Source organism: Poecilia reticulata, chromosome 17 (assembly GCF_904066995.2).
Source record: "Poecilia reticulata chromosome 17, P_reticulata-male-v2, whole genome shotgun sequence".
In the NCBI taxonomy this organism is placed as follows: domain Eukaryota; kingdom Metazoa; phylum Chordata; class Actinopteri; order Cyprinodontiformes; family Poeciliidae; genus Poecilia; species Poecilia reticulata.
This window is the reverse complement of record NC_088846.1, coordinates 6175129-6186988: the sequence shown is the minus strand read 5'-3', so window position 1 is coordinate 6186988 and position 11860 is coordinate 6175129. Positions and strand designations below refer to the sequence as shown.

At 41.0% G+C, this 11860-nt stretch overlaps 2 protein-coding genes across 2 annotated transcripts; one reads left to right on the top strand and one right to left on the bottom strand.

Annotated features, from left to right (window-relative positions):
- Positions 1-1977: 1977 nt before the first annotated feature.
- Positions 1978-4604, top strand: LOC103478985 (myocilin-like). The gene is made up of 2 exons (XM_008433165.3): positions 1978-2708; positions 2901-4604. Exons 1-2 carry the CDS (start codon positions 2123-2125, stop codon positions 3815-3817), a joined length of 1503 nt encoding a protein of 500 aa, XP_008431387.1. The 5' UTR covers positions 1978-2122; the 3' UTR covers positions 3818-4604.
- Positions 4605-6638: 2034 nt separating this feature from the next.
- Positions 6639-10605, bottom strand: LOC103478986 (polyisoprenoid diphosphate/phosphate phosphohydrolase PLPP6-like). The gene is made up of 2 exons (XM_008433166.3): positions 10100-10605; positions 6639-7238 (listed from the first exon to the last, which is right to left on the bottom strand). The coding sequence occupies exons 1-2, from the start codon at positions 10485-10487 to the stop codon at positions 6817-6819; spliced, it is 810 nt and encodes a 269-aa protein (XP_008431388.1). The 5' UTR covers positions 10488-10605; the 3' UTR covers positions 6639-6816.
- Between the last annotated feature and the right edge of the window lie 1255 nt (positions 10606-11860).

The window sequence follows — 11860 nt, the reverse complement described above, 5'->3', positions numbered from 1 at the left end:
AACAAGAAATAGAGAATAACTCTTAGAAGCAGAGCGAGACGAGGTGACAGAGTGGGGTTTTTTTAAGCACCAGCCTCCACATGACCCTGCAAGGATAAGCAGGTACTGATGAATAGACTTTGACTGGGTCATGGTCACACAAGAATATCCCAAGAATATTGCCACTCTACCATTAAGTCCAGATTTATGGAGTGCATGACATTTATTTGCACTAGCTATTTGACACAGGTGTGCAATACTGCTTATTTTGGTATCAATCCGATACTGAATAAATACAGGGCCAGTTTCGCCGATAATAGTACTATTATAATACTTTTTATTTAATAATGGATATTTTCACATCATCAAACTTCTGGCCTCTATGTGCTTTTGTGGTTTTCCTTTGAATTGTTTAGTTCAAAGGACAGAATTTAGACAAAGTTTATTTTGTAGACAAAATACATTAATAACATTTTAACAGGATTTGTGTGCATTTTTACTAATTATGCAAAGCGCAAAATATAATTTGTGAGAAAAACTAAAACATTTTTTATGTAGAGTAGAAAAACTAAAATAGAAAACTAAAATAAAAAGTCCAGATGGAATGTGAAACTAAAGTATTGTTCCTGGTATGCTTGTATCAAACCAAAAGTGATACAGAATTAGTATTGGCATTACCAATGTTTTTGGATCGATCCTCCCCCGCCTCTGGTATACGTCACTCTTTTCAGATTTTTATTTGTAAAATAATAATGCACCAACGTCCTTCCACTTCACATTTATACGCTAATGCCTGTTGCGTATATTTACCATCTCCACTTAGAGTTGGAAAAAAAAAACATTTGCCTCACGCTGCTGAAGGCCAAAAAGGATTATTTTTCTGTTGACCTTGTTCATTTTACACAGTAAAAGCTCAACTAATATGCATACATGGCGGCATAAATGATCTCTTAATTGAATTTCAGGGTCTCTCTCCCCCTAGCCCCCGAGAAAAACAGGGAACAGTCACGTTGCATCAGTAGTTAGCTTAGCTTGCCGCCTGTGCCAGACATCCTGCCCAGCTGTGATGCAGCCCGGCTGAACAGCTACATTCTCCGGCCATCTGAAGAGCCGCCTTGCCCCGGAGGCCCTGCCGACACATTCCTCCTCCACTTTTTCCCCTCCGGTGGTAATTTCATCTTGTGTTGTGGCAGCAAACTGGGTTTATTACGGTTAATCATGCAGTGGTTTAATGGGAAAACTATTAGTTGTTGAGGAAGTAAACAAAACTGCCGGTGACGGCGGCTAGACACATAAAAAAAAAAAGAGATTGTCCGGTCAAAACAACCTGTAGAGGCAAACCAAACGCTGAGACACAAAGCAGGAATTCAGCAACGGAGGGGAAAAAAAGGTTTATTCTTCCGCTGACAGGTTTTCAGCAGAGGTGGGTTGAGTTTACAAAAGCTGAACTCAAGTAAGAGCAGAACTACTTCATCAAAGATGGACTCAAGTAAAAAGTAGCCGTTCAAGGTATTACTCAAGTTAGGTTTTAAAAAGTATTTAATATTATTTTAATATTTAAAAATGGCGTCATACAAAAATATGAAGTTACGCTGAAATTCTTGCATTTGATAACAGCAGAATATTTTTTTTTCCCAAAATAATTTTTTTCAGTATAAAATTTGAAACTAATACTTACATTAGGAAAAGGGTAACGTGCTTCCCGTGGCAACACGGTTTTTACTACATTATTCGTCTTATCTTTAAATGACACAACACTCAGCAGATACAATAGAAATTACAGTAGAACAACAAAGATTGTGTCCAAACAAGAGGTCTCACTTTAACGTAAAGCACAACCATGAAACTGAGATTTGTGAATTACTGGTTAAAATATGTTTATTCTTTATTCAGTGAAGTTACTGTATCCAGAAATTTTTACTCAAGTAAGAGTAGTAATCCTTTATAAAGCCATTCCTTTTTCTTCCAAAATATACTCAAGTAAACGTAACTATATCCAACTCTGATTTTCAGGTTCTTTGTCGGTCTCGGCACACCTCCTTCACCATCATAAAAAAACAAAAAAAAAACAAGAAACACATGAAGCACTTACAAAACACTCCACACCCCCGGTTGGTCCATCCCCTTCTTCTTTTCTGTATAAATGCTCAACGTTCTGCTGGGATTCAGGCATCAACCTGCACTGACAGGGACAGACAGACAGAAAACAGAGAAGACAGAAACAGATAAAGCTGCAATCAAGACTTCCAAGATGCTTCTCCTCTTGTTTTTCCTCTCTTTATCCTGCTTTGCTGTGTTCTCCCAAAGCCAGGGTCAAGCCTATCTCAGCCGCTCCAATGACCCCAACGGACGCTGCGTCTACTCCTTCACTGTAGCGAGTCCGCAGGAGTCCAGTTGCCCCAGAGGAAACGCCAAATCAGAGATGGATGAAGTCCTGACCAGACTCACCTTGCTTGAAGCTCTGGTCAGTCAGCTGACAGCCAGAGGGGAGCGGGGAACTGCCTCTGGTGGGCTGAAGCACAGTGAGGAGAATCTTCAGGAGGCTTACGCCCAGGTTACAAGAGAAAGAAACCAGCTGCAACTGGACCAGGAGCGTCTGAACGCACAAGTCCGGAAGCTGCAGGGCACAGTGGCCGAGTTAAACCGGGAGACGGAGAGGCTCCGGCAGAGACCCTGCGAGCAGACACACACCTCAGGTGGAACCCTGTATGAAAACAGACCTCTCAGAGGTATGTTGTTTTTAGAATTAGAAACTTACGGTAATGTTTTTGTGGTGGCAATGAAGATTCCAGGTTTCCAGGTCTCAGGTTTTGTCAGAAAACAACTTAAGAAGTTTCACATTTTCATCTTGCTCAAGATAAAACTAATTCTTAGACATAATGAAAACTGATTGCTTTGCATTCTGTGTTTTTTTTTTCCAGACCCTGGATTTCACTTTGAAAATACCTCCTATCAGGAAATGAAGGCTAAGGTGAAAGAGGTCCCTGCATCCCGCCTCCTTCCGGAGGGAATCCAACGAGCAAGTAGTCCAAAGCTCAGTCCAAACATTTCCTCAGGTTGTGGAAAGGTGTTGTCCGTGGGAGATCCCGTGTTGCACAGAAAAGCTGACGCCATCACGGGGAAGTATGGAGTGTGGCTTCAGGATCCAGACCCTCGGGGCCCGTATTATACCAACAAGACGGTGTGGCGAATCGATTCGGTTGGTAGAGAAATCCGCCAGCTCTTTGTGTATGAAGATATGGATCAGTTTTCCAAAGGCTTCCCTATGAAGGTCCTGGTTCTGCCAGAGCCAGTGGAAAGCACAGGGGCCACCGTGTACCGAGGTTCCCTGTACTACCAGCGCAGACGCAGCCGGACCCTGCTTCGCTACAACCTCACCTCAGAGAGTCTTGCATCCCGACTGGACCTGCCTCATGCTGGCTTTCATGGACAGCACCCGTACTCCTGGGGCGGCTACACGGACATCGACCTGGCGGCGGACGAGCAGGGGCTGTGGGTCATCTACAGCACAGGCAAAGCGAAGGGGGCGATTGTTATTTCCCAGCTGGATCCCGCGAGCCTGGAAGTGAGGAGGAGCTGGGAGACCAAGATCAGGAAGAACTCAGTTGGCAATGCCTTCATGGTGTGTGGACACTTGTACACGGTGGCCAGCTACACGACACCCAACACCACCATCAATTACATGTTCGACACCGCCACTAGTGAGGGCCAGGCCGTCGCTGTGCCCTTTGTGAACAAGTACCGCTACAACAGCATGGTGGACTACAACCATGCCCAGAGGAAGCTGTACGCCTGGGATAACTTCCACATGGTCACCTACGATGTGAGACTGGGATGAGCTGGTCAAGGAAGAAGCTAAACGGGACTTAAAGAGACTCGTGCTCAGTTGAATATACCTACATATAACTGGCTTCATTGGGCATTATTTTTGTAAAGCTTTGACACTTTTTTTTAAAGAGAATTTAAAGCTGCATTATGTAACTTTTTTTTTTTTAAATGTGTTTTTTTGTTGTTTTTTTTACATATTTGTTAAAACTGTCACTATTTTGTGTCATCTGCAGAAATACACCACTCAGTCAGAAACAACCAATGACAGCCAGGAGCAGGGTTTTAACACTGTCAATCATCCACATGTACACGCTGCTCACATCCTTCCCTTCCTCTCTGCTGCACTACAGCTTCTTCCAGACAATGAAGTCTGTCATGAACGCTAAGGTTAGTTAGCACGGCCACAGATGACACCAGATAAACCGTTTTCCTGGAACATGTATACACGAACACAATTGACAATGCTAAGACCCTCCTCCTGGCTCTGATTGGTCATTTCTGACCAGAAGCAGTGCACTTCTGCAGATGGCAATAGGAGCACTGGAAAGAGTAGGAGAAGCTTGATTTTCTCACACATTATCTGTGTCAAATTATACTGTCACAAAATAGTTAGTTTTAACAAGTAAATAAATAAAAGAACATGTTTTGTAAAAGTTAGATACTGCAGGTTTAAGAATTTCTCTCAATGTTTTTCCCCCCTGTAAATAATGTATCTTAATAAGAGCTGTGATGCACATAGTGGAACTATGGGGCTCTGTTTTTAACTGTTCAATAAAGATTTTGCCTCACTTATTAAATTGCTGTTTTTCTTAATTTTTTTTTTTTTTGCACATTTGTCTTTAGATCTCTTGACTCTGATAACCCTAAATAAAATCCTGTGCAGCCGATTGCAGGATTAAGAATCTGCAGCAAATTTGTTTTTACAAATGTTCTATGTTTGTAATGAATTATGGACAAATATATGCATTCTAGTGTATGCATTGATTTCAGCCTCCCTATATTTGACTAATACAGACATTAGTTATTTATGGATAAAACACTTGACATTACTTTTACTAATACCTTCTGTTGGTTTATCTCTTAAATTTATGGTTAAATACATTAAAACTTAGTTAAGTTACAGCTGATAATACAGTTCAAGGTGTGTGAATACTTTTGCAGGCTATGATTAGTCCAAAGAATAACAAGGACAACACAAAATATGGATCAAACAACTTACTGTCAAAGTACAGAAATCCTTTTTTTTTTTTACTGTAACAAAGGAAAACTTACATTTGAAACTTTGCGCTGTGAAAATTTGTTTGCAACACCTGCATTGTCTCAAACACGGATCAATATCAAAACAAATGGGAACAGAGTGTATGAGTTTTCCAGTAATGCCTAAATATTTCAAATGCATTTGTGCAAATAAATTCAGGAGAATTCTTTACTACAAAGAAAAGTAGATTATTTACAGGTACTTCATGGAAATAGGAGTGGATCAAATGGCCATATGTACCAAATTGGGATAAAATATTCAAATATGGTTATTTGGTTATTTTTGTTCTCTACATCTTTTTCCAGTCCACTACAAATTTCATATCTGAACATTTTATGGAGAAAAAACATATATACATATATATACGTTCAATTTTCTGTTATTATACATTCAAATTAATTCAAATTCAACATTATATTTGTAATGTTTGTAACTGTCACCTCAAAGAAAATTGTCTTGCAAAATAAACTAATTATTTCTAAGAAATATCTCAATTATGAGCAGGCATTACATGCTGCCCCCTGGGGGACAAAAGGGAAAACCGCATTTAACGTCACAGCTCTTGAGTTGTCTGCTTATAATGTTTCAATTTATCCCCGGCGCCATTAAGGACGCACATTAACCTCCTTAGAATGAAGTCGTGACATGAGGTGCGGGGTTTTGTTTGGTTCGGTGACGGCGCGTTAAACAGAAGGTGTCGGCAGCTCAGTTCATCAACATTGAAACACGAGAGAAGTGGTACAGTATAATGACAGTCAGGAGACTCTGTAGCAGCTGATGGAAACTTGGGTGAGTGGGAGCTGACTTTCCCCGCCAGCAGGGATCACATAAATATAGTTTGCACAGTGAAATCTGACGGCTCACGTTGAAACACAAACAAACCTTATCAGGAAGCACGTGCGAACCACTGCTGTATGTGTTAAACACAGAGCTAAAAACGCAGCTACATGTTGATGGGATTTCAGTGTGAAAGAAAAAGACTTTGTGAAATGTAACACTTTTTAATGACCTTTTAAGACCCAAAAACTATAAATATAGAGGATGGTTGGGTCATCAATAGTGTTACAATTAAGAATAGCGAAAACTTTGACATTTTGGGGTCTGTTTGTGGCTCCTGGGAGCAGCTTTGTGCTTCTCACACTGGCTCTCTACAGCCTTAAACTCTATAGTGACAAACTTGCGTTTTTTTTTCTCCCCCAAGAGAATCCACCTACCCTCATATGGGTTGGCACCAGAACTGAACCAGTGGAGAAGAACGTCATCCAGCCAACTGGCCATAAATTTACACTTACCCATGACAGACCCAAGAAAGCTAGCTAGCTGGAAAGGGTCTATCAGCAGCTAATTAGTGGTGGCTTCAGCCATCTCGAGTCACAAGACGGAATGAAGATGTCTGCCAAAATTTTGCCCGACAGAAATGTTGAGGCTTATGATTAATATATTTAAGGCCAAGTCATATTTTTAAATGCATTTAAGACATTTTAAGGCCTTCATTTTAGACACGTGGTTTTCAAATGTTTTCAGTATACATGGGTAAGAAGTTCTCAAACCAGAAAAGAAAACAGAACACCAGTTCAGAACAGCACATACGTGACTTTATTTGAAAAATAACTAAAATTCAGCAGGATTTTTGGTTTTGAATACAAACAGGCTACACATTTTCTCAACACAAAGGTTGACCCAGACACACACACATATACTCACACGCGCACACACACACGCACACGCACACACACACACACACATATGACTTAATGTTTCCACTCTATCATCCACAGTCCCTCATAAGCCCTGTCCAGGCTTTCCCTCAGTCGAATAAAAACCAAGTCCTGCAGAGAGTCCCAAGTCACCCACAACCTCTCCACCACGCTGTACTGGCAGTAACCCATGGCCAAGCCAAAGCCTACGTCCGTCACATAATGCCTGGCGAGTAGCAGCCGAGATAAGCTCACCAGGACCGCCCAGCTCACCACCAGGACCCTCATGGAGGCCGTGTCTGCTACCTGGGCGAGGAAGAAACGGGCGCACATGGTGGCCCTAGAGGCGTGGCCCGAAGGGAAGGAGTAGCGCTCCATGAAGAAGGCTGAGAGGATGTCAGAGCGGTTCTGGACGGGTGTTCGTCGTCTCACCAGCGTCTTCACGGCTCTGACCAGCAGCAGGTCCAAAATTAGAGCTGCGAAGATGGAGAGAGGCATAAAAAACCCTGGATCACACTTGAAGGACAAGCCATAGGATAACAACGTCTTTCTATTCCTTTTAGGTTTACATAAAGTCCAATCCTGTGCGTCTGCTCTTCATTTCAATAGTGTAAGAAAACATGTCAGGATACAAAGACTTCCGCATCACCTTCCTGCATTGAAACTATAGACTATGACTTGACAGGCCTGCCTGTCAGATATTTTGGACATCACTAGCGAGGGGTAGTGATTCAAATCTTTGTACAGAATGTCTGACCTGCGAGTCCAAACTTTGGCTGCTTCCAAGTACACAAGGTAAACTAGTGGAATCACGGAGAGGAAGTGGACTCACTGGAAACTGTAGACATAGATTCGGTTGAATATTGAGGACTTGACCGAAACAAAAATGACTCAACGGAAATATTGGCGACTCAACAGTAGACGCAACACAACCATGGAGGACTCAGCAGAAACAAGAACAGAGAAATGTATTCTCTTCTTGGTTGGGGATCTCTTGAATTGTTCTTGACACATCATCCGGAAAGAACTTTTTTTCTTGCACAATGTCTCAGAACCATTACATACAAACCATACAACAGGATCTTTATTAAGAGGACTTAGCAAGAGTTAAGCTCTTGTCAAGTACGAGATGTTTTTTAAAGAAAAAAAATTAATATTGTTCTTACCACTTCTGGTAAACAAATCAATTTGTCTAGCCTTGCAGGGCTTTGTAATGACCTTGAGATGTTTAGTGAGAAGAATGAGCAGAGACATCAACCAGATGAGTCACAGACTTCACCCATGCATGGAGCGTGCATGCCAACAGTGGCCATGCAACCCTCAATCAGAAGGCATCGTACACAGAGCCCATAAACAAATTAGATCAGGAGCAGAGGAAGAAGAAAATTACAAATGCATCTAAAAAAAAAGGAATATTGTAAAAAGGTTCAATATATTTCAAACTCATTTTTGAAAGTAAAACTCATTATATAGATTTGTTACTCAAAGTGGAATATTTCAAGCCTTTATTTCTTGTGATTTTAATAGGACTCACAATTTCTAAAATAGTTTTAGTAAGACTCTGGAGAAATATCAAGATACATTTTGTGTGCCATTAGAAAAAAGGTTACAGTAATGTTAAAATCAGAGCCAGCTAAAAGCACCATTTATCAGGAATATGGCTACTTTTTAAAATTCTCATTGAGTTTTTGAATAGCAGATATGAAAGAGTCATAACTTTTTTCAATTGCTCACATTAAGAGCAACTAAGTAAACTTGACCCTCTTCTTCCCGATGAAAAAAAATAAATACATAAATCAATGGGCCACTAGAGTGAAATACACATGATCTAGACTAAATTAATAAGTCACACAAAAAACCCTTTCTCAACTATTTATTTACAGCAATCAGATTTTGATACAAAGTGTTAATTGATCGAATAACGTGTATAATAGTGGCCAAAGTGAGACATATTCAGTTGTTTAAAAATTGTGTGAAATGTGTAAGATTTCACATTACAACAGGAAACTGGTGTTGCTGTGGTGGTAAGGGTTTAACACGAAGTGGGCAACCAATGCCATTTGGTGTAAATGGACATTTTTGTACACTAAAACTGCTTCACATAAAATGCCTCAAATTACAAGACAGAAAGATTTAGCAATAGATACAGGTTACATTTTTTTAGATACAACTTTTATAGTAGTTCTCAATGAGTGGTTCTGGTAAACACTGAGGATGGGTAGCTGAGAATTTTTTAACATGGGGAGAAAGTGTTTTATTATTATTATTATTATTATTATTATTATTTCTTTTCTACTATGGATATAATTTTGCTAAGTACTTTTTAGATTAATATAGATTTTTTTCTTTCTATTACAAAAATTCAATATTTCAACTTTAATTTGGGCCAGAAAATAATTTCAAAATATACTTTTGAATTTGAAACTTTCATATTTTTTATAGTTTAAAGCTATTAACTTATTTAGACAAAAAATAAGTATTTCTTTATTATTATTATTATTATTTACAATGTCAAGGTTGAACATAAAAAGCTGCATTAGACAACCTACCTGTGGTTAGCTAAAGTACATTGAAACAAATATTAAGTTAAGCTAGCTGGAACTCGATCACGTTACTGTGTTTACTGCTATATAGATTTATGGCGTGGAGTTGTTTTTATTATTATTATTATTATTATTATTATTATTATTATTATTAGCGCACAGGCCTCTGATGTATGCCTGCCGTCTGACATTAACAATAAAACATGCCATATGAATTTGGCCCCTGTGTTCCAAGAATAGCTGTGGTGTTTCATTAAAGCGCGAAACAATTGTTAAAGGGTTTAAAGCAATCGATCAATAAATAAAAAACACACGTGAAAGTGTGCACTACCACACACAACCGTGGCTCTCAGAAACATGTATTCCAACTGGAGCCGACCCCCCAAACCCCCTGCTGTTTGTTGGTCGGGGGGCCACATTCCCCTTTGTACTGTACATTATGTGACCCATGGGGAGACTGATTTAGCTCGTTGCGCTATTTCAACAGCCATTATCATTGCACAGCTTAGGCCAGACAACAGCAGAGCGCGACAATGACTGCCAAAGGTCTTGCCGAGTCATTGGCACGTTTGTGCGTAATAGCGCGCGCGCGTCCGCTATCAAATTTGGTGAGAAAAAAACAAAGATAGGTCAGTAAAAGGAACCTGTTGAATCTAATATAAAAGTTACAGGCGTTAAAATGGCTCAGTGAGGAAATGAGTCGAAATGATTCGTTTCGAAAATTAGAAAATTAGTCGGAATTATTCCAACCCAGACCGAGTCCAACACTTTTCCACTCCAAACACTTTCCTCACCCAGGGTCAAATTCAGCATGAGCTCCTGCTCCGCCACGCTTTCCCCCCGGAGCAGAGTGTACACGGCGCCGACGAGCCACGGGACGACGTGCCCGGAGAACTCCACCAGCCGCACCAGGGGCCGGATGCCGCCCCACGGCGACTCCTCGCACGCGCACACCCCGAGCTTCTTGGACAGCCACAGGTCCACCGCCAGCAGGAACCGCAGCGTTATGGCGAACATGGGCTGGCTCAGACTGACGGAGAAGTCATCGGCCTGCGCGCCGGGGGAGAAGTAAGGGCAGCTGGAGGAGGCCCGGCGGCGCCCGGGGGGTACCGAGTCCGACGATGCTCTGCTTCCAGCCGCGGCTCCTCGGCAACTGTTCCGTCTGCTCCCCGGGGAGGACATCGTTTCCTCTGATAGAGTGTGGGGCAGTGATCCGCGCGGCTCTCTGAGTCCCGCTGCGCTCAGACGCAAGCCATCCTGCAAACGGGTCCAGTCCAAACACGGGTTAATCTGGCACCAGTTTAGAACCGGACCCCCCTCCGATCACGTGGGCTCGCAACACTCTTACTAGATCTTACTCTCAAACCGGTGGAGAACAAATTGTCTTTATTTCCTTGAGATTTCTTGCAAAAATATTTGGAGTCAAGGGTACTCTGAGAAAACCGTGGTTCAGATTTTCATAAAAGAAACAAGGTTAAATTATTATCTGCCACACATAAAACTAGCTAGAGAAACATATATTTTATTTTGCCAGCTCAAACATGAGCTGTGTTTCCATTACAAATGTGTGCAAAACATTGTCAATTTTCCGCTAATGTCAAAAAAACAATTCCTCTATCGCGGTGTTTCCATTAAATAAGAAACGCATTCAAAATCACAAGTTTGTTCACATTGTAAGTCATTAAAAAATATGCTGCGCCAGGAACCTCCAACTACTAGGAGTCGCAGCATCATGGCACAGTCAGTCAAAAAGAGCTGGTTTGCATTTGTTTGGTGCATTTGTCCCACCAGACAAATGCAAGAGGTCCCCCACCACCCAAACAGTGGGGGAGAGTTGAGGAAGTTGGTCAGACAGTGGATAGTTGAAGAAATGCTGCCCCTAAGCATGGCGATCAGGTTTATGTTGAAGGGGGCGGGGCTGCTGAAAGTAACTATTAGAGAAGCCTAACTTCCATATTTGTATAATCAAATAATCGGTAAAGTAACTGCTTTTTCAGGGTGTAGTCAGAAATCAAGTTACTTTTTCAAGGTAACTATGCCATCACGCAGTCTGGTTAGCTGACATTATCTTTTGGACCTAAAGAGGAACGATCCAGAGTCAACGCACAGCTTCAGTTATTACAGCTCAGAAACTAGTGATCGGGTCTGAAATCTGGGTGATGAACTCAGACCTGAACCTCCAGAGACACTTAAAGACAGTTGCAGCCTTCTATCACCTTAAGAACATTTCTAAGATTAGTGAGATCTAGAGAAAGTCATTCATGGGTTTATCTTTAGTTGCATTGATTCCTGCAACAGTGTTTTCAGAAGTGTGCTTAAAGTAAACAGAACATTGATCAAAATATTTGTTGTATATGTTGCTTGATAATTTTTATGATGGCATTTGACATAATGTAATGTTTGTTGCTTATTTCATAATTAGCTATTGTAATGGGTTTTTAAGGTGCAAAGCACTTTGAACTGCCTTGTTGCCGAAATGTGCTGTACAAATTGACTTGGCCAGATTGTAGTAGGTAGTTCAATAATGGTGTCCTATAAAAACTAACAATACCTCT